General features: G+C 40.0%; 1 protein-coding gene across 32 annotated transcripts in view; it reads right to left on the bottom strand.

Annotated features, from left to right (window-relative positions):
- Positions 1-22,203, bottom strand: part of DLG2 (discs large MAGUK scaffold protein 2) — a 1,976,108-nt gene that overhangs the window by 233,113 nt on the left and 1,720,792 nt on the right. The window contains exon 1 of one of the 32 annotated variants that reach the window (XM_049099009.1): positions 11,208-11,358. The exons of the other annotated variants lie outside the window; for them this stretch is intronic. Within the exon in view, the coding sequence (XP_048954966.1) occupies positions 11,208-11,244 (37 nt within the window). The 5' untranslated portion in view covers positions 11,245-11,358. Of the gene's footprint in view, positions 1-11,207; positions 11,359-22,203 lie in introns of those variants that run through there. 32 annotated transcript variants of the gene reach the window in all.

Raw genomic sequence — 22,203 nt, 5'->3', positions numbered from 1 at the left:
GGAAGATAATTCATTAAAAGTTATCAAGATTTTAAGCATTCACTATCTACTTTAATAATGATCTATGTGGTAGATATTATACCCATTTCACAAACAAGGAAACATACTACTAGCAATTAAATAATTTGCCCCAAATCACACTGATAGTAAGTGATAGAACTGGAATTCAAACATTTAATCCATTAAACCGCAGGAGGTATTGAAGTAATGTCAGTCAGAAGCCAAACCTGGCTACTAACTTCTCCGTTAGTAAAATGAGGTAGTACTTGTAAGGCTACTGATTACAGTAAGCTCTCAAATAATAGCTATCAACCCTTTGAAAAAGATTAAAGTACTAACTAGTGATAAGTACAATTCTAAATCCTCCTTCCCTCTAGGTCTGAGTTTAAGGATCAAAAACTCACCAGAATCCTTAGTATTTTGACATAGAATCCTCAAATCCACCAGGCACCACACATTCCATAGACTGAATCGATAGTCTCCTACAGGGGCTCTTGGATGTCTCAGCCAGTTGAACGTCCAACTCTTGGTTTCTGCTCATGATCTCATGGGTGGTGGGATGCATAGAGCTCTTCGTGGAGCCGAGGGCTGGGGGGTCCTGGGGTTGGACCCTGTTCAGGTCTGGGCTCATGCTCAGTGCAAAGTCTGCTTGGGATTCCCTCCCCCTCTCCTTCTCCCTCTGTGCTCATGCCCCAACCCCCCCACCCCCACTTTCCCTAAAATAAATAAATCTTGGGGCACCAGGGTGGCTCAGTCAATGGAGCCTCCGGCTTTTGGTTTCAGCTCAGGTCATGCTCTGATGGGTAGTGAGAACAAGCCCCACATTGGGCTCTGTGCTCAGTGGGGAGTCTGTTTGAAGATTCTCTCCCTCTACCCCTCTCATGAACTTTCTCTCTCTCAAATAAATAAATAAAATCTTTTAGAAATAATAATGTCTCCTACATATATGTCCTCCTAATGTTAAATGTACATAGGTTATACTACGACCAACTAAATATGCATTAATTTAAATTTAATTCAATATATTATTGCATCATTAAGTATTATCTCTATCAACAAAATCTAAAAATACAACCACTCTCAGGTAGTTAAAAAGAGAGTCCTTGTATTCAAAAAGCCTGGGAATGACCATGACTGTAATCCTTATAGTATTCTACACGAAACAGAGTAGTGAGAACAGTCAGCTGAGACGTACATCTTACCTCTCCACCCCTCAGACTAACAATCATCATCCCCATCTTCTCAATAATTACCTTCCCTACTATCCATTCTCCTCACAGCAAAGATAAGTGATTTTTTTTCTAATGGCAATATTGCTCCTGTCATTTTTCTGCTTAGAATCATTTAACTGGCCCCAGTGCCTTCAGACTAAAGATCAGACTCCAGCCTGGGTATCAAAAGCCTTCTGTGATCTGGTTGCTCTTTAGCAATCCAGACTCCATCACACACTGTCTAAATTCCAGCCTATTGAACTACTTTCACTTCCTAAGACAGGCTGAGTGCTTCTTCTTGCTGTCCTACTTTTCTACTTACTATTCTTCCTCTTTCTAGTCCTCAAGACTAATTTCTCAAAATTTCACAGCCCAGCTTTGACATTTTTTTCTGCAGAGAGGCTTCTCTGATTGCTTTGTCAAGCTGAGTTAAGTGTAGCTTGTAAGACCTCCATAGCATTGATTGCACTGCATTGCAATTGCACCATAATTGGATTCTAAGCTCTGTGAAGATGCGAATTGTGTCTGATTTGTCTTCTGAAGTCTGTGCCATGCCCGGCACATAGCAGATGCTCAGTAAAGATCTGCTGAATACATTTTAAAACTCTATAAAAAGAATCCTATCTCCAAAGGCAGAATAGTTGTGTTTTTTTTTTTTTAATTTTGTTTGGCTTTTGTTTTAATTCTCTGCAGAAGAAAACTGTATCAGTAAATCTATAGTCAGACCCTCAAGCACAGAGACAAGGAGGTGAAGAGAGCAGGGTCAATAAAATTGACTGCAAGGAGCCAGCAGCCCTGGAAGCAGATCCTGGGGTCCTTGACCAGGTCATTTATCCTCATGTCCTGGCCTTCCCTACCTAACCAGTGGAATTAATATTGTTGCTAGTTTTTTTATTTCTACAAGAATGTCAAGATTCCTTAATGAATATAAAACTGTTTATATAAAACTGTTTATATAAAACCTAGTTTATATAAAACTGGTGACAAAATTTAATAAATAGTTTAATGAGTATTGCTTTAAATGTACTTTTTTTAAAGATTTTATTTATTTATTCATGAGAGACACAAAGAGAGAGAGAGGCAGAGACACAGGCAGAGGGAGAAGCAGGTTCCATGCAGGGAGCCCGACATGGGACTCGATCCCAGGTCTCCAGGATCACTCCTCCGGCCGAAGGCTGCGCTAAACCACTGAGCCACCCAGGCTGCCCAAAATGTACTGTTTTTTAACATGGAATTTATGTAATACGTATCATTGGGGATGTATAAACAGCTCAGAGTCCTTTCTAATTGCTCTTCAAAATGCATTCCAAAAATAATTAGGTCACTGGCATGGACTATTATACCCATTTTGCAGGGCAGCCCAGGTGGCTCAGCGGTTTAGCACCGCCTTCTGCTCAGGACCTGATCTGGGATCAAGTCCCGCATCGGACGTCCCGCATCGGACTACAGCAGGGAACCTGCTTCTCCCTCCGCCTGTGTCTCTGCCTCTCTATGTGTGTCTCTCATGAATAAATAAATAAAATCTAAAAAAAAAAATACCCATTTTGCATAGAGATACCTGAAGACAGAAGGGTCAGGGCTGATTTCCTTTTGAGCACACAACATAAGATTTTGGAAAAAGAATATTTTCTTTCTCTAATCCCACTTCTTCCCTTTTGCCATTATATACCATCTTTAATGCTGTATGGTGGTTTTAAGTTTATTTATTATCATTTTTAGTAATCTCTACACCTATTGTGGGGCTCCAACTCACAATCCCAAGACCAAGAGTTGCGCGTTCTACCGACTGAGCCAGCCAGGCACCCCAGCGCTTGTTGTTTTGTGAATCTTTCTTCTTTTACTAGACTTCGAACTCCCTGAAGGCAGAGACTAGGTCTTACTTTACTATTTTGTCCTCACTGAGGATGTGGAATTGTGTAGGTATGCAAAAAATGTTTGCTGAAATGTTTGTGCAACTCCTAAAGGTTATCTGCTAACCATGTTCTTAAGTTTACGGTTATGAAAGCATCTCTGCTTTGTGGTTTATTGAAGAAAAATCTCACCTTCAAAAGAAACAAATACTTTCTGGTGCCCATCACCTCTCTCCCCTTAATTCTACTCACCTGACACTCTGCTTAACTTTTTTCGGTGCTGTGGAGCTCCCATCTTTTCCAGGAAGTACATGCTATCTCTCTGCATTAAAAAGTCATAGATTTTTCCTTTGAAGCTACGGAGGACATGATTTGCACAGCTGGCTCCCAACAACACAAACAGTAATACAAGCTGACTGAAAGCAATCTCCTGATATTTTAAATTATTTTAAATTTAAACAACTCATCAAATGAGTTAAATTTTTGCTTTTCACTTAGTCATATTTTTCAAATAAATCTCTCCCCAATATTAATGCAGATGTGACTCTCTCTGCAGATGAATGGGTCACTGCCACATCTTAAAGAAGGCTGAGAGAGAGAGAGAAAGAGAGAGAGGAGTGGCTGCCAGTTTTGTGGGGGCTTAGTCACATGATTCAATAGTAACAGTCAGGAATGAGAAGAGAGAGAAAACAAAAATAAAAACAAAAGCAACTATTCAATTAGTCCAGATGGAGAAAAACAGCCCATCAGCTAATTGATTATAGCTATCATGACAGCTGATTACAGTCTCTGCCTGTAAAAACACAGGGCTAAAAAAAAAAAAAAAGGCACACAAAAAGAACGCACTGCCTTTCATTAGTTTGTTGGTGAAATGCCCTCCTAACAGATGATGCAACGCAATCCAGCCCTTCTGTGGTAACAAACAAAGTTAACCCATGATGTTGCTGTTGTAGCCAAGTTCCTGTCTGCTGACAAGAGAGTCAGTCTTTGTAACTGTAGTTTGGAATGTCTTAGAACTCAAAAGCTATATCACACTGCTTGTGTAAAGGCAGAGGCTTTGGGATGCATCTTTTCTGTGCCCAAATGACCTACAAATGATGACACTATTATAGCTACTCATTCACTGTCAAGTGAACAATCGGCATCCCGGTGTTTCTTTGGGATTGAAGATGATTTGACCCCAGACTTGCTCCCCTACCATCCCAAGTATCCCATGACTGCTGATGCCCCATTCTGCTCCAGGGATTGCAAAGACAGGTGCAGCACGTGCCCCTGGGAGAGCAGATGGATCATCCACCACAAATTACAATGCGATACACTGAACTCTTTGATAGTGCTCTAGGGGCATAGAGGGAAAGGCAGTTCACTCCGCTATTGGGCAAATGGGATGTAGGGAAGTTTTCTCAGAGCAGGTCCTAGAACTGGGCTTCAAATGTCACTAAGAGTCTCTCAAGCATGTGTAGGACACTTAGCACAGGATCTAACAAATATAAGATTTTCAAATAAAGAAACATTTTGTTATTTAGGAAAGCAATACTATTAATTGGGTGGAAGGGTGTTCCAGCAGGAAAAGAATATGCATGAAGTCCTTAAGAGATATCCTAGGCTGAAAATGAAGAACAGCTCTGTGGCTAGAAGATGGGGGGAGTCTCAATGGAATTCTCATTTTAGCAAGATAAATTTGTTGGCAGAGTGGAGAGTGGAACAAAGGTTACGAGAGGAAGGTGAGGGGCACCTGGGTGGCTCAGTGCGTTAAGCATCTGCCTTTGGCTCAGGTCATGAGCCCAAGGTCTGGGGATGGATGGAGACCCACATGGAGCCTGCTTCTCCTTCTCCTCCCCACTCATGCTCTCTCCCACTATCTCTGTCACTATCTCTGTCTCTCTCAAATAAATAAATAAATAAATAAACAAAATCTTAAAAAAAAAAAAAAAGAGGGAGGTGAAATCAAGGAAGCCAATTAGGCAGCTGTTATAAAAGTTCAGTCAAGATGAGGGGAAGATATTGAGGAAATCCTGCCCTGGGGTAAAACAAATCAGCAGCAACCAAGATCTGACACACCAGAAGGCCAGATTCCACCTCGCAGGCCAGGCCAGTCTCTGGACAAGAGAAGGTCACATTCATGGCCAGACAACTGCAACAAGGGCTAGTTTTGTTTTTAGACTCTGGCACCTACAGGCATTAGAATAGCAGTTCTCAGTTCTGCATCTCACCTGGTAAACATTTTTATAATGCAGATGCCTTACCTCTACTCCAGATATACTGAAGTAAAATCCCTGGGAGGATCTACAATTTTTAAATGGCTCACACAGCCAGAAGTGAGAGCCACGGCCCAGTCAGCAATCAAATAAAACAGTGACTTAGTGCCTTTCCCAAAAAGTCTCCAAGTGTCTGAATATAGTTGTGAGGACACATTTGGTAACCAGATGGGGATGCCCCTGAGGCAAGCTGATCATTCCAGGAGAGGCTCTACTGTTAGCAGAGGTGCAAGCAAGGCCTCACCACTATGTGACTTAAGTGTCTTGTTCTTGAAAGCTTTAACCAAGCTTCTGAACATACCCAAAAGAAGTATTCCAAAATAATGTAAGGGTCTGACTCTACAAAGGGAGAATACAGATTCTCAACCACCAAATGACAATCAGTAAGGAGGCAGAAGAAAACACAGGTCTGGGATCCTTGGGTGGTTCAGTGGTTTAGTGCCTGCCTTTGGCCCAGGATGTGATCCTGGAGACCCGGGATTGAGTCCCAAATCGGGCTTCCTGCATGGAGCCTGCTTCTCCCTCTGCCTGTGTCTCCGCCTCTCTCTCTCTCTCTCTCTATGTCTCTCATGAATAAATAAATAAAATCTTTAAAAAAAAAAAAAGGAAACACAGGTCTTAGTCTTTGGTCTTCCATGAACTGGGTAACTTTTATCACATTCTACCTGTATTTTACACTCTGATTCTAAAACCACAACTCTGCACATTGTGGACAAGATGGTTGCGTTGAAACAAAGGACATTCACCTGAATTATGTCTTAATAACTAAAATCGTTCCTGTTTTCCAAACTCTTATGCTATAAAAGATACTATTCTAAGTGCATTCCTTGTTATGTTTAAGACTCTCAAAAACCCCGGGAGATAATTATCACAGTCTACAGATAGAGAAATGAGTTTCTGAAACCTAAATAGCTTGGGAAAGATCACTGAGCTATGAAGAAACAGAACCAGCCCTGAACCCATCTCAGACAAAGGCAGTATTGGTAACCACCACTGTTTCTGCTTCCATATGTCCAGGATTCATAGCCCATGTTGGAATGTAAACTCCTTGAGATCAAAGGCTAAGTGAAGTTTAGGATTATCTTTGAGTCTTTCTATCAGGTCTCCTCCATTGTTTTTTTTAATTACTGGATTTTAATATTTTCTTGATTACTGGATTTTAGTGAGATAAGAAGGCCAGAGAAGTTCTACCAACTTAAGATTCTTCTCTCTTGGTGCCTAGAGTCTGAGCACCACTAGTGAAGGCAGTACAAGAGGCCTCCTCTGCATGCATGGCTGCTTGGGTAGATCAGTCAGTTAAGCCTCTGACTTGTGGTTTCAGCTGAGGTGATGATCTCATAGGTTGTGAGATTTAGCTCCTTACTGGGTTTCTAGCTAAGTAGGGAGTCTGCTTGAAAAATTCACTTCCTCTGCGCCACCCCCTCCCCCGACTCCCCTGCTCTCATGCACACTCTGAAAATAAATAAATAAATCTTAAAAAAGAAAAAAAGAAGCCTCCTCTGCAAAATGCTGGTCCCTCTCTTTGGGAGGAAGAAAGAAGCTTTCAACATTTACAGTGTGAATCTGTTAATCAGATTAGTTCTTTTTAGAAGTGAAGCTAGGTACTCAGGAAGAAGTTTGATTTAAAAAAAAAAGTAGCTAGGAGCTGGGCCTTTATTATTTTTTTTATTTTAAAAATGTATTATTTATTTATTTGAGAGAGAGAGAGAGAGAACAAAAGAGTGAGGGGCAGTGGGAGAGGGAGAGAGAATTTCCAGCAGACACCATGTGGAGTGCAGAGCTGGACATGAGATTGTGACCTGAGCCGAAACCAAGAGTCTGGTGCTCAACCAACTGCATCACCCAGGTACCCCAAGGAGCTGGGCCTTTGGCACAAGAGGCACAAGGCTCAGAGTTCAAGGATTTATTTAATGCCAACTTTTAGCAGACTTGCGTTTACCTGCTACTGTGGATGTATTGTTCAGGAAGGAAGAAAAGGGACAGAGCTGTAGGTAAGGTTATTAGGACACTGAGACTGCAAAGTGAGGTCATTATAACTGCCTGAGCCTATTCATTCGTTCAACAGGCATTTAGTATTGAGCAACTAACAGCAGTTTTGGATTTGCATGGTTTCAAAATGCCCAATTTTCCATTACTATGGTTTAATTAAGTACCACCAGTTCCTTAACAACATGATTCAAATTTCAATTATGACAGTATTTTAACTTGAGTGAATAAAGTGAAAACTTGCCACAGACTTCTTGGTCCACAAATCACTGTGTAATAACAGATGCACACCATCATTAGTGACCTACCACGTCACTTCTTTCAAGGTATGTCGGTCATGGGTCACTGCACACCTGTTGTTCAGTTCACACACAGACAGCAAAGCATGTCATTTTGCTTCACTGTGTCCCAGTGATAAGCCCATGGGACATTTTACCAAAATGGATAATTGAAAGAGGGAATTTGCCAACAAAGATGAGGGTGCAGTACAGAAGGAAAAAGTTATAAGTGAAATTCACATGGGACAGTGGAATTACAGAAGATACAGCTGAGAGCAGAAACATCAACACTGCCCCCCTTTGAGAAACGCCAGATGTGCAGCCAAAGGAACCTAGTAAAAGCTTCGAAATGTAAGTGAGGAGAGTGGTTGGATGGAAAAGGATGAAGATGTTTCAGAGGAAAAAAAATTCACATCAAAGGAACTCTCAGAGATATTTTATAACACTGAATGTGCAAAGGATAAAAAGTTGAAAGCGGATTCAGAATTAGAAAAAAAAAAAAGACAATTTGCCAAGGTATAGAAAAGATGCTTGCTCAGTTATCGTTCTATAGCAACAAGAAGAAAAAGGCAAGCACTATTCAAACTATCCTTTTCTACCAAGAAAGAAAACACATTAATTTTCAACATTTCTAGTAATTCAAGTAATAGCATACTAAACAAACATATTACTTTTTTTTTTCCATTTCGCAGCCAACAAAAAGTTGTGTGTGTGTGTGTGTGTGTGTGTGTTTAAGATTTTATGTACTTGAGAGAGAGCATGAGCAGGGGGAGTGGCAGGCAAAGGGAGAAGCAGGCTCCCCACTGAGCCGGATCCCAGTTCCTGATCTGAGCCAAAGGGAGATGCTTAATTGACTGAGCCACCCAGATGTCCCAAGTTTTTAATGTTTTGACAAAAAATTTAAGAGGTCTCAGGCAATAATAGTTTTTACCATTGATCATTAAGATGTCATGTTTATAGTCTCACACTACCATGCAAAGCAAAGACTGCCTGTATTATGTACCAGACATCAAAAATCACAGTCCTTGTTTTCTTGGTGGTCTCACAGCAAACAAATTAATCCTAAAAACCTGTGATTAATTGTTTGATGTTTAATGAGGGTCCTAGCCTAGCTCACAGCACCCGAAAGGGATTTAGAGGAACAGTGGAAGGCGTTTTGGTAGGGGGCGGGGGGTTGGAGAGAATTAAGTAACAAAGGAGGTGCTGACTAGGGGAGCACCACTTCTGAGGAGAATGCAAATCTCCCAGCCCAGCAAGTATACTTCCTCACCCCAGAGGCAGGGTGAGGAGTGACTCCGGGCTGGTTTTTAAACTGGCTGCTAACAGCTCAGTTGTAGTGCCAGATACATATTAATTGCCATCAGAATGCAGACATACAGGTTAAGGTTCTGTTTCGAAAATAACACCGAAACTGGAAATGATAACAAATACCACTCTTGGCCAACTTGTGTGAATAAAGTTTCTTAAAACCAGTGCTAAGTGAATGCAAATTTCTATGTCCTCAAAGTCATGGAAATGCAAAGTAGTATCTGTGAAGATGTGTGTTCTTAAGGAAATCAAGTCATGGTAGTATATGAAATGACACATGTGACTTTATGCACTGGCTGTGATTTTTAAGTCCAAAATGTATATCATGTTGGGTTTTCCATCAAAAAATAAGGTTGAATAATTGATTTATGGCTCCTACCAAAGAAGATGTGGAGCTCTGTAATATGCCTGTGGATGCACCTAGGAACACAGAGGTTAAGAGATAGAAGGGCCCTTAGGATTCATCTTGCATTTAAAACAACAACAACATCTGAGGTGAATTTCATCTAGGGATGCCAGTTGTCTAGCTCCAGTCAGATGCCTGCTTCATAACAACAACAGCTAACATTTTTCTGAGTATTTACTGTGTGCTAGCTTTACATATGAAGCATTAGGTCTTTAAATCCTCACAGAGCCATGAGATAGTTACTGATGGGGGAACAGAGGACTAGCTGAGGACAAAGCACAAACCTGGGGCAGCACATTGACAAGTGAAACAGGAAGAAGGACATTCCTCTACATAACTCAACTGCCTCGATGTTAATACTTTGGTAAGGGCAAGAGGCAATCTTAGCCCAACCTCCAGGACCCTGTGAATCTGCTTTACACAATAAAAACTTCTTTATAAATTATCTTTATCTCTAAGCCACCAAGATAGGTGTTGGCAATCATCCCCCAAGCTTATGGCCCACCAATATACATCTGAAGGGTTTCAAAACTCAGGTTTTATTAGATGGCAATAAGTGACCTTTTCCCCAACAATAGCTAGCCCCCTCAAGGTCCTGGAAACCTTGCTACCAAAATTCCTTAGAAAGTAGGCTATCCCCAAACTCCTCCCAACTCCCAGGTATATAATCAGCCACTCCTCACAAGCCCTGGGCAGCGGCTCTTCCTGCCCACAGGTCCAGTGCCAGTGCTTTAATAAAACCACCATTTTGCACCAAAGACATCTCAAGAATTCTTTCTCGGTCATCAGCTCTGGACCTCACCCCACCAAAGCCCACCTATATTCCAAAACTTCATCAGTTACTACTATGATTACCATTGATTTGCAGATGTGGAAACAGTCTCATGTTACTTGGCAGATCTAAGCTAACCATGGGGGAGTTGCTTAGAAATCAGGCAGAGAGGATCCCTGGTGGCTCAGCGGTTTAGCGCCTGGCTTCAGCCCAGGGCATGATCCTGGAGTCCTGGGACCAAGTCCCACATTGGGCTCCCTGCCTGGGGCCTGCTTCTCTCTCTGCCTGTGTCTCTGCCTCTCTCTCTCTCCATGTCTCTCATGAATGAATAAATAAGATCTTAAAAAAAAAAAGAAAAGAAATCAGGCAAAATGATCGGAGCTGACATTCTTACCTACTAAGGAGGTACCCCAAAATAAGGTAACCATGGTCTTTGTGCCTCAGAGAATTCTGGAATCCAGCTTTCCATATACAACTACTAACCTTTAAATTAGTAATACAATTAATTCTACTTTTACAGATGAGAAAACTGAAGGCACAAAATTCCGTGGTTTCCCGAGGTTGCATAGTTTATAATTGGTGAAAGCAAGATTCAACTCAAAAGCCTATTGGTTTTTTCAGACTTGTATCAGCCTATCTCCTTGCGTTTGAACTACACTCTCCCTCGGGAGGCTCTGGGTATTTGAACAGAACGTGCACACATTAATATGTGTGATCTGAAATCAGTGTGGATCCAGGCATATCTGGAACCCATAAAAATCAGCAGCAAGAATTTCACTTTCCTAAATCTCTGTCTGTGATACACAGTAGCAAGAGTCTGGCAGCTCACAGGAGACAGACTTACTATGAAGAGACCAATGGTGAATTAAGCTCATGAAGTGTGGGTTTGGGGCTGCACGGAGGTGGAGGAAGAGAAAATTCACTGTGTGTGGTTCCTTTAGAACACAGAGAGCAACAGATAGGGAAATAGAGCAGCCTTAAGGTGTCTGCAAGCAGTGGGTGCTGAGAAACGGCAGGCACTGCTGTTCTAGGAAGGGAAAGGGAGGGGAATTTGCCATCCTCTCTTCCTTTTCATGGCCACGACTCCCCACTGGTCTGTCGAAAGAAATGGGTCTGAGAAAAGTAGCATGATTCTCACCACAGCTCCTTAGCCAGTTTCCAGAGGTTTTCAGCATAGCAGGCAGCTGCTTCCCAAATTCAGCTCTGCTTCCCTCCTCCTGGCTGAGATGTACTGGTGCAGGACTCCGCCTGCCAGCGCACACTCTGGAAGCTCTTGAGTTGTGGCCAAAGCCTCTTAGGAGCAAGGCAGGTGGGGCCACCTTCTTAGGCTACCGGCAGAGCTAGTTTGAGATGCTTTGCAACACAAAAGGGCCAATTTAAGAGATGGGATTACTTTCTCCATGCTATCCTTTTAAAGCAGTAACAAATCACTTTCCAGATGTTTATTGTTTCACTTAGCTTTTTCTTTCTCTTCTCAGCTAAAAAGACCTGAGCGCTGGAACCACAGAGGAGGTGGAAGCCTGCCTGGGGAGCCTGGGGAAGGGAGGCTGGAAGACTTCTTCAAGCCCGTCCCACCCTCTAGCTAGTTGCTGGTGTTTGAAATGCCAACACGGAAGTGTTGGTCTGGTATCTTCTTTTAAAATATAGAAGAGAGTAAACAAAATTCTTCACAAGGTAGAGCTAATTCTTCAGCTGGCAGGCTAGAGTGGGCTGGCTTCCCTAGGCCAGGAAATCTGTGCTTAAACGAACCTTTAGGTGGAAAGAGTAGAGAGAGGATTTAAGGAAGCAAATTCACCTTTCACCTTTCTGTGTGACAACACCAACTCAAGAAACTAGGTCCCTCCAATCTGAGAAGTCAACCCCTTTTTTTGAACTAAAAAATATCCTAATGCTAAGCTCAAGACCTTGCTTTTTAAAGCTTTTATTGGTATTTCAGGATGAGTAACAAACTTGGAAATTAGAATAATTTTTATTCTACCCTAGAAGCGTTTTTCAAATGTGCTTAATGACTCTTAATTTTTATATATGCTGCAATTTCCCTTTTGTTTTGATACGTACATAAATGTACATAAATGTAAAGCCATAGTGCAGATATTGCTGTTCATGTATTGATTAATGGGTTGCTAGATGGAGCTCAGACACTTAAATTTCCTCTCTGAACTATTGATCATTATTGCAATTCAATTTAGTATGGCACTGTTTCCCTGCCCTCTCTGTTCCTACCTAAATCAGATGTTGCGGTGGCCATGGTAACCACCTACTGTTTCTCCCTGTTACTTCCTATATCAAACTTAAAGTGCACAGGCTAGAAAATTCAATGATTTTTTTAAAAACTCAAATAAGAATCAATCAAGCTGGGCAGCCCCAGTGGCCCAGTGGTTTAGTGCCACCTTCAGCCTGGGGTGTGATCCTGGAGACCTGGGATCGAGTCCCACATCGGGCTCCCTGAATGGAGCCTGCTTCTCCCTCTGCCTTTGTCTCTGCCTCTCTCTCTGTGTGTCTGTCATGAATACATAGATAAAATCTTTAAAATAAAAAAGTAGTTGACTTCCCTAAAACCCTTATAAAAAAAAAAAAGAATCAATCAAGCTCCCCTAAGATGGGAAGTCATTTGAATGTAAATGTTTAATTTAAAAAACCAGCTGTAAATATGTTCATCAGAAACAAATGGGTGACGGGCACTGAGGGGGGCACTTGACGGGATGAGCACTGGGTGTTATTCTGTATGTTGGTAAATTGAACACCAATAAAAAATTAATTTATTAAAAAAAAATAAAGCAGTATCCAGAATAAAAACCAAACAAAACCAAACAAATTATCACTAGGAAAACAGGACTAAGGAGTTGAATCTGCTCAATTGCTTGAAGGTTTCAAAGATGTTCAAAGTGGATTTCAGGGATAAAATGAGCTTATCACTAACACTTCTAAGAAGTCTTGACAGAATGACTACCCTGACCAACTTGAAAGCTGTGAGAGTCTCAGAGATTTTAGGTTGGGTCATGAAACTAAACAAGGTCCATTTAAACCACACCTATGGGCGTGGGAGTGCCCTTTTCTCTCCCTCCACTTACAGAAACATTGGGAAAAAAAGTAAAAAATAAATGAATTTTCTTTAAGAGCCGTACTTTATTTATTTTACAATTAGTTGTTGAACCTGTCAATCACAGTTCTACAGGACAAGGGAATAAGCTGAAATCAGATGAGCCCCTGAGGCAGGAACTTAGAGTCTAAGCAGGAAGACAGATAATCAATGAAACCTCCCAGAAGGATGAAGGCTGCACAATTGCAGATCGTGTCTCTGTTAAATACAAGTATTTGACCACCATTTTGAAGTCAGTCAATCACAAGTGGGAGCCGATCACTAGAGCAAGTGGTTATTTGAGGATCCTTGCAGACATCACATCTGCCTTAAAGAAAAGAGTGCTTTGAGGAGTTTTCATCAAGAATCCTCTCTTTTTCTTTCTCTCTCTCTCTCTCTCCAGGCATCTTGAAATCACTGCCCCCTTTGGTTCCTTGAAAAAGAAAGTAATGACACCTGAGATGAGAATTCTCTTCTTGTCCACAAGTGCCAATCTTATCTCAGACCAGTGTTTTATCTCTTCCCAATCACCAACACGGAAAGAAGATAATTGCAAAATGGGTCTCCCGCCTCTGTGAAATGATTTTACTATTTCTAATAGAGAAATTCTGGTTTGCAAAAACCAAGCCTCTCCATTTCCTCTGTTCAGTGGAGATTCCATTCAAATTGAAAGGCTTATTTTCATAGCTTCTGCATAGACAATCTCACCCAACAACATATCTACTTATTCTCTAGTAGATTCTTGACAGACAGGTTTTGAGTGTAATGCTAAGTAGTAAGCTACACAGGACCCTCTTAATAGACCTGAGGGACCCAAGGACTAACCTAAGTGAGTGATTGCCATTCACAGCCATTACCAACTGCTCTCTCCGCACCTTCCAATCCCACCACCTAGGACTAATACGGAGAGAAGTAATAAGGTTTATAGGGACACTGGTACAACAGGATGCCTTTGTACTGTAGCAATGCAAGCATTGATATGCAGAAGATCTGGAATGCTCATTGTCATTTGCTTCTTTTTGTTCCTCTGCTGACTGCCTCTTCCTCCCTAGAACTGGCAAGATTTCTTTGTGCCTTTTCCAAAGCTCCCAGCCTCCTTTGCTACTCAAAAGTCTTTCTGATTATAGTATCTTCCATGCAAAATGGAAAAGGGTGAAGGTTCTGGGGTGAAAGACTCTCAGATTTGGAATCTGAATTAGAATTTAAGACTAGGGAAACTCTGACATGGTTTTAGTTCTCCCTTGGGCAGAGTCAGGTGGATGATTTTAGCCAAATCACTCACTTTAGTTTTTCATCTGTCAAATTGCATATTTAATGAGATCAAACAAGAGGAAGTGCTCTGGAAAGTGAAAAACGGCAGATGCCACAGAATTACCATACAGTTGAAGTCATATAATAGTTTTGAGAAGGTTTCAGACAAGTCATGGATTTTAAAGGGTGTAAAGTCTTTGCTTAATGGCATCACAGTTTTCCTAGTCATCTAAGCTAGAAATCCTCAAACCTTGATCCCAGATCTAATCAGGCACCAAATCCCATCATTTTTGCCTTTAAACATCTCTGTGGTCTGTAAGTACCTCCTTGTCACCGCCATTGGCATGAATGAAGCTCTCTCCAAGTGGTTCCCTCTCTCTAATCTCACCTTCCCTCCATGCATTAGCCACACCAGCTGTCAGAGAACCCCTTATAAAATGGTCATCTGATGTCACTTCTCTTAAAATCCTTTGCTGACTCCTCATCAACTACAATATAAAGCCTATATTCTTAGAGAAGCATATTACTGCTTCACAAACTTATTCTTCTGTTAGCCTCTCTCTTCACTGTCTTCTTCCTGGAAAATTTGGTGTCTTTTCACAGAAAGCTCTTCCCTTTTGTCCATTTACATTATACATTCTTCTAAAGCATATTCAAACACTACTACCTCTGAGAATCTTTCTGAACTTCACAGACTGAGTTAATGACCATCTCACTCTTCTCACATACATCTTATTCCAGCATTTCTCATATCACCTTCTAATATTTCAGATCTTTATTCAGCTGATGGTATCACTGGTATGATCCAGTGTAGCATTTCTGATGGGCTGGCTTTAATGAATCATGAAAGACTCAGCACAAATCCCTGGACACATCTGACAGCTTTGAGGCAAAGAGCCAACCCTACCTTACTTTGGGCAATGGCCTATGTCATAATGGTAACACCCTTGGTTTAAGCCTGAATCACAGACTCCTCCTCTGAAACAGATTCAGGTCCTGGGAACCCATCTGGTTTTTCCACTTGAATGAACTTAAAACTGAAGTGAATGGGGACTTCAGAGACTGTTTACCAGTGAAGGCAAAGTAGTACTATGCAGATAACTTGCCCCGGAATGAATTACTGTCAGTAGAACGTTATTGCTTTCATTTTAGTTCTTTCCTTCTGTAATGCAGGAATGATCATTTTGACTTGCAGTTAGGTAATGTCTAAGTCACTCTCCTGTGAAGATCTCTGAATAAAGTATCTTAGACAATGCTAGATTAGAAACAGTTCCATCCATGAGAGACATGTGTAAGTCTGTAAAGTACATCTTTCTTGTTGATCAAATTAGAAGGCTCAAATTCTTGTTTTGCCCTAGCCTTATTCACTCAGTGTCATAGAGGGTAGTATTAAAAGTTATTCTGTAAATAATTCTAAATACAAAGTCTGATGCTAAATAGTTTCCATTCAGATCCAAAGCCGAAATGAGAAAAGGAGACTTTAAGTTGCAGAAGTTCCAAGTGGTACTCAAATGACAATTAATGAATCAACAAAACAGGTGGGTAGAGTTTTCCAAACACATGTCATACAATAACAACCTCCGTGTTAGGATAGCCCAAGCCTTTCTAAAAAAGAAACACCCAAACCTCCCCCAGGTTAATCACACCTAGTTACACAGGAATTATTCTTCTTTACCCACTGAGGCTTGGCACCGACATCCTGGGACTTGGGGACAGCTTATGTGTAGAAGGAATTGCCATAATGACTACACATCTTATCACTTTAAGTTCTCCAAACCAGTCTAACTAGTCTTCACTATCCTCTGTGAGCTCAAAAATACCAGACCACCACTCTCAGTGTTGTTGATAAGGAGCTCAGCAGTAGGCAATTAGATAGAGCTTCCAGGCTTTTAGACTTCATTCTGGGCAAAGTAGACTCCGCAGACTTTATACACCTTAATAATTAGATGCCTTACAATGAAGCTGTGTTGCCCATACCTATAGATTTGTTTACTGCTAAATGAACGTATGACCATTCAAATATATCTTCGTTTAAGAAGAGAGAGCATGAAAAAAAAAAAAAAGGAAGAGAGAGCATGATACTTAATATACCATAATGTCAGATCAGAAACCATGCAACTTGTAGGAGAAAATTAAATGGCTTTATAGAATCAAAAATAAACAAAACTTTTTTTTTAAATCACAGAAATAGGGGTGCCTGGGTAGCTCAGTCAGTTGGGCATCTGCCTTTGGCTCAGGTCATGATTCCAGGGTCCTGGGATCCAGCCCTGTTTTGGGCTTCCTTCTCAGCTGGGAGTCTGCTTCTCCCTTTCCCTCTGCCTGTCACTCCCCCTGCTTGTGCTCTCTTTCTCTCTCTGTCAAATAAATAAATAAAATATTTTACAAAAAAAACACAGGAACAATGTAAATTCATTATGGAAAAAGAATATTTTTAAAGAAAAATATTAGAGCAAAATACAGACCACCTAGGGACAATCATTGTATTTTAGTGATTTCCTTCCATGATTTTTTTTTTTTAAGATTTTATTTACTTATTCATGAGAGACACAAAGAGAGAGAGGCAGAGACACAGGCAGAGGGAGAAGCAGGCTCCATGCAGGGAGCCTGATGTGGGACTCGATCCTGGGTCTCCAGGATCACATCCCGGGGCAAAGGTGGCACTAAACCACTGAGCCACCCGTGCTGCCCCCATGATTTTTGTTTTTTTAAAGAAAGTTGAGGTCATACTGAACACACACAAAAAATTGTACATTACTATTGCATTTCCTTCCTTTCTTTTTTCTTTTTAAAGATTTTATTTATTTATTTATTTATTTATTTATTTATTTATTTATAGAAAGCGAAAGACAAAGATAGTGAGAGAGAACACAAGCAGGGAGGAGAAGGAGAAGCAGACTTCTGCCGAGCAAGGAGCCCGACAAGGGGCTTGATACCAGGACCCCGAGATCATGACCTGAACCAAAAGCTGACTTAACCATCTGAGACACTGAGGTGCCCCTACTATTGCAATTTCTGTAACTGCACACATTTTCCTCTGATTTAATAGCTCTTTGTCAAGAAAATGTCAAGAGCATCTTAATGATTCCTTAAAACTTTAGTGAATAGATGTATCATAAATTATTTAACCATTTTCTCATTGTTGAAAATCTATGACACAATATTTCAAAGTTAACATTGGCTACTTAAGCTATTACGTTTATGATATTGCCAAATAATTTAGATGACTAAACAGACATTAGCAAGGGTCAGAAACACTTACGTAACAGTCATTATATATAGACTAGTAGTTATGAGCTTATTCTCCAGAGTTGACATACTCACTGACATCACAGTCTGGTTCTCCCTCATCTGAGTGCTGCCTCCATTTTCTTAGCCATTAAATGAGAATAAGAGTGTACCACCTGATAGAGTTGTCATTAAATTAGTGTCTTTAAAGCACTTAGCCTAGCATTTGCCATACATTAGTCAATAAATGTTAGCTATTTAAAAATAATTATTGAGGTGATTAGTACTTTGTTATTGATATTTGCCATTAGTAATTATTATCACCAGTAATTTGTTATTATTATTTATAATTGTTTTAAAAGATTTTTATTTATTTATTCATAGAGACACACAGAGAGAGAGAGGCAGAGACAGAGGCAGAGGGAGAAGCAGGCTCCATACAGGGAGCCTGAGGTGGGACTCGATCCCAGGTCTCCAGGATCACGCCCTGGGCCGCAGGCGGCACTAAACCCCTGCACCCCTGGGGCTGCCCTATTATTTGATTTTTGCTGGGTTATGGCAATGTTGTCAGAAGAGACCAAATGGCATTTACTGATTAATTTAGATCTGATTCTTTAAAAATCCATTCATTTAAGGAAAAAGCCATTTTATATTTTGGGATGTGATTCCAGGAGACAGGCACAGGAAGCTTTTTTTCTGGAAAAGAACCCAGTTAACGGTGGGTGAACTTACAGCTTAATCAAAACATACAATCTCAAGGTTAGCAGGGAACTAAAGGATAATTTTGTGTAGTACCTCTCCCTCACTCCAATCAAACGCCTGGTGAACTTAGACTATTGAATATTTCTCACACTGGGCAAATTCTTACCTAGGTAGGTTTTATACTCAGAAAATCCATTTTGTATTGAACCAACATATGTTTCCTGCATCTTGACCATGTAATAACAAACTCACAGATCACCCCAAACAAGCTTTAACATTGAATTTTGAATACAGTAAAATGATGGGGAGCGCAAGTTCTAATGGATTTATTTTAGAGTTTTAAAAGAGCTTGGTGAGAGTCCAAAGGCAGTAAAACCAAGACTGCATTACTCAGACTTTGTGAGAAATTGAAAAGATTTATGTATTCATTATCATGTGTGCTTTCCTGCAAATGGAATACTCTAAAATAAAAGGAAAGCTTAACGATTTTTCTCAGAAAAAAAAATGTCTAAAGCTGGAATTCTAAAAAGTCTCCTTTAAAGTTGAAATGGAAGCTCTTTTATAGTTTCATATTTCATCTGGGGAGCAGAATACGGGAGAGACAGTCTTGGGACAAGTTTTGTCTGCATTTGTAAACTTACAGATCATCTTCTGAGGGCATTTGCTTCTCCAAAATTGAACCACTCTCTGCATAAAAGTAAATACATAGAAATATTCTTTAAATGACACCAAATACCTTGATAAACAAGGGACTATAAGAGTCACTAAAGCCATTCAATTGAACTTAACAAAATTAAACATCTCTGAATGACTGTGGATCCTAAATATATATTTGCATTAGCCATCAGGCATACTTGACTGTCACATCACTTGAAAATTGTGGTTTCTTTGCATAAAGATTACCTGACTGTATTTGCTATTTTTCTAGTGGTAGTCTCTAGCACAGAAGTTGGCAAGTAGCTGGTTCTCAATAAATGCTCAGATGGATGGGACTGACTATGCATTCCTAAGGGTTATAGATAAATGCCCAGTCCCTCCAACATCTGGTTATCCTGGTAGCCACTGAAATATTGGAGGACTGCCCCTTACGTTCTTGGCCTCTTTCCTCCTTCCACTGCCATCACTTCTTTCCTCCAGAATTATCCCCAGTTCTTGCTATCTTTTCTTATAATCCACAATTTCAAACACATTCATCTAAAGATGTGCTTTTGTTTGTGTTTAAAGAGGAAAAAAAATCTAATTTTAGATCTCTAAGAGAGAAGAAGCTCCCATGCAATTTTTAAAGGTCATAGTGAACATGTATCTGGGCAGCATTCTGGACAGAGTAGGGTTTTTCAAATTGCAAATCATAACCCATAAAAGGGTTGCAAAGCCAACTTATTATTTCATGATCAATATTGTTCTTTAAAAAAGTAGAATAGAATATATAGAAGGCATTGCAAATAGTTCAAGAGTATTAGTTCATGAAATTTTAAGTTTTTAATCGTGTGTACTTGTGAGTATATATATATATATATATATATATATAGACACACACATACATATACATATTTGTCATATACACACACATGTAGGGCATTGTGCAAGGTGCATAGAATTTGACCTAGGAATTAGCATCTACTCATCTGCTTGTCCTGACACCTCTGTGTAGGGTTCAAACTGCATTGATCTAGTGAGAGATTTTGTGCAAGCATGCCCCGAATTTTAAACTGAATGTTTTGTATTATGTGCTGGGGTTTCACAAACAAAATCTGATATTAACAGTGGCCATCAGGAAAGAGTTAGGAGTGGAAGGTGAGGGTATCACAATCATGCCACATTTTCTCTTTGGCTCTATGAGGTAAATCACTTGCAATTTTATATTCGTTTTTAATGTTTTATATTTGTTTTCAAATGAGACCAAAAGCTGCTGACTAGCACCTACCTACTAAGTGACTTGGGGATTATTAATTTGGTACTCAAATTGGCATGTTACTAGAGAGTTTATTAAGGACTTTAATTTGGTATTGCTCTAGGAAGGTTAGCTGCCATATGGTGTTTGGCTATGTCAGACAGTTTCTATGGTGCAGGCAGAGAGATAGAAATCCTAAAATTTGGGAGCAAAATGCTTCTTAAAAAGCCACTACATCTTCAATGTTTTCTTCACTTGGTCATCATTGCTACTTATTACTATTGTTGCTTTTAATTATAAACTTAGCTTAGGTTTACCATCACCACTATTTGCTATTAATTATTAACACTTAATGATACATAATTTACTTAACTATATTTTGACCTAATATTTTCCAATAATTAGGCCTTAAGACATATGTACACTTAAAGATAAATCATGTCTAAATAAGCACAAATATACCCCTATTGGGAAAACATATGCAAACATAATCCTCCCCACACCCACGATTTGTTTTTACAGTCATATTCTTTGTTACCAGCTGGTTTGTTTGCCACTAGAAATTGAGAGTGATTGGGGGAAATGAGACATACCCTTTCTAAGGGGACAGAAGTTCAACAAATTTGGAATCCACTCATTTTACAGATGAAAAGCCTGAGGTCCAGAGACATGAACTGACTAATCGAGATTAGCAAAGAAACTTGGACAACTCAGGTGTCTAGATTCTCTCTCTGCCTTCAATAATCACTCGGATGCATCTAACTCCAGCTATACCCCCAAAACACAGCCTGACCCAGAGCAAAAGCCTCATTAATATGTGCTCAGTCTCTTGTTATACCTATTATAAGCTTGAACAATGTAAACTACAGATTGTTAAGTCAAAACTGTCAAATATTGGCACTTTCATGTATTTCAACCTAAATCACTTTATTTTAACAACTCTTGCCTGGGCCACTCTGAGATTTTTGATTTTCATACAAGGAACAGCACAGTACAGTTCTTAAGAACATAGGCTTAAGCCAAATCACTCAAGTTCAAGTCTTAATCCTTACACTGTCTGGCCATGTACCCTCAGCTAGCTTACTTAGAATTTTTGTCTTTCAGTATCCTCAAAGGAGAATATAATACTACATAAATGTTTCCTTTTATTATTATTATTATTCTTAAAACTCAACATACTTACTAATTAGCCAAATAGCCTGACCAAATGAGGGCAGCTTTATACACCTGTTCTGATAGGTGTTTTCAAGTATGGAGTCTCTTGCCAAGACAGAGATTTTTGAACCCCTTTCTTTGGGAAGATTGGCTATTTATTTATTTAGAAGATTGGGTATTGGTTTGTTTGATTGGCATTTGGCTTTATAGTTACCAATGGTATTCTCGAGGGTCCTGTTTCTGCAGGTGGCATGGGTTAATAAATAAAACAGAGAAGCTGAAATATCCTAGTAACAAAAATCAACTATGTGTATGAAGATAGGGGAGCAAGAGAAGAACATGATGAAGGAGAGAGAAGAGAGAAGAAAGAAAGGAGAAGGACAAGAAGAAGAAGGAGAAAAAAAGCACCCATTTGAAGAATAGCTTTGTTTTGCTCACAATGTAGAGAAGATAACAATATAAGGGTCAGAGTGTAGCAAAGTGATTGCAATGCAGTCTGATGCTGGCTAATTGCTTCTCTGTAGATGGTGGTGTTCAATTTACTGAGCATCTGCACAAGGCAGAATTTGGGACACTATAGGTGGTACAATTTCAAGATACCTACATAACTCAAAAAACAAAGGTCCATCTCAAGCATCATTTTATTAGGTGAAATAAAATATCAGTACAAAATCTCATTTTGTAATTTAGTGATGAATCACACTGTAGAGCTCCCCTCCTGCAACACACCTGCTTAGATGAAAGTAAATAAACAGATCAGGCCATGGAAAGTGTACTTTTCAAAAATAAGATTTAGAGCAAGAAGGCTCAGAGAGGGACGCCTGGATGGTT

Source organism: Canis lupus, chromosome 21 (genome assembly GCF_003254725.2).
Source record: "Canis lupus dingo isolate Sandy chromosome 21, ASM325472v2, whole genome shotgun sequence".
Lineage (NCBI taxonomy): Eukaryota > Metazoa > Chordata > Mammalia > Carnivora > Canidae > Canis > Canis lupus.
This window is presented reverse-complemented; position numbering and strand designations above follow the sequence as displayed.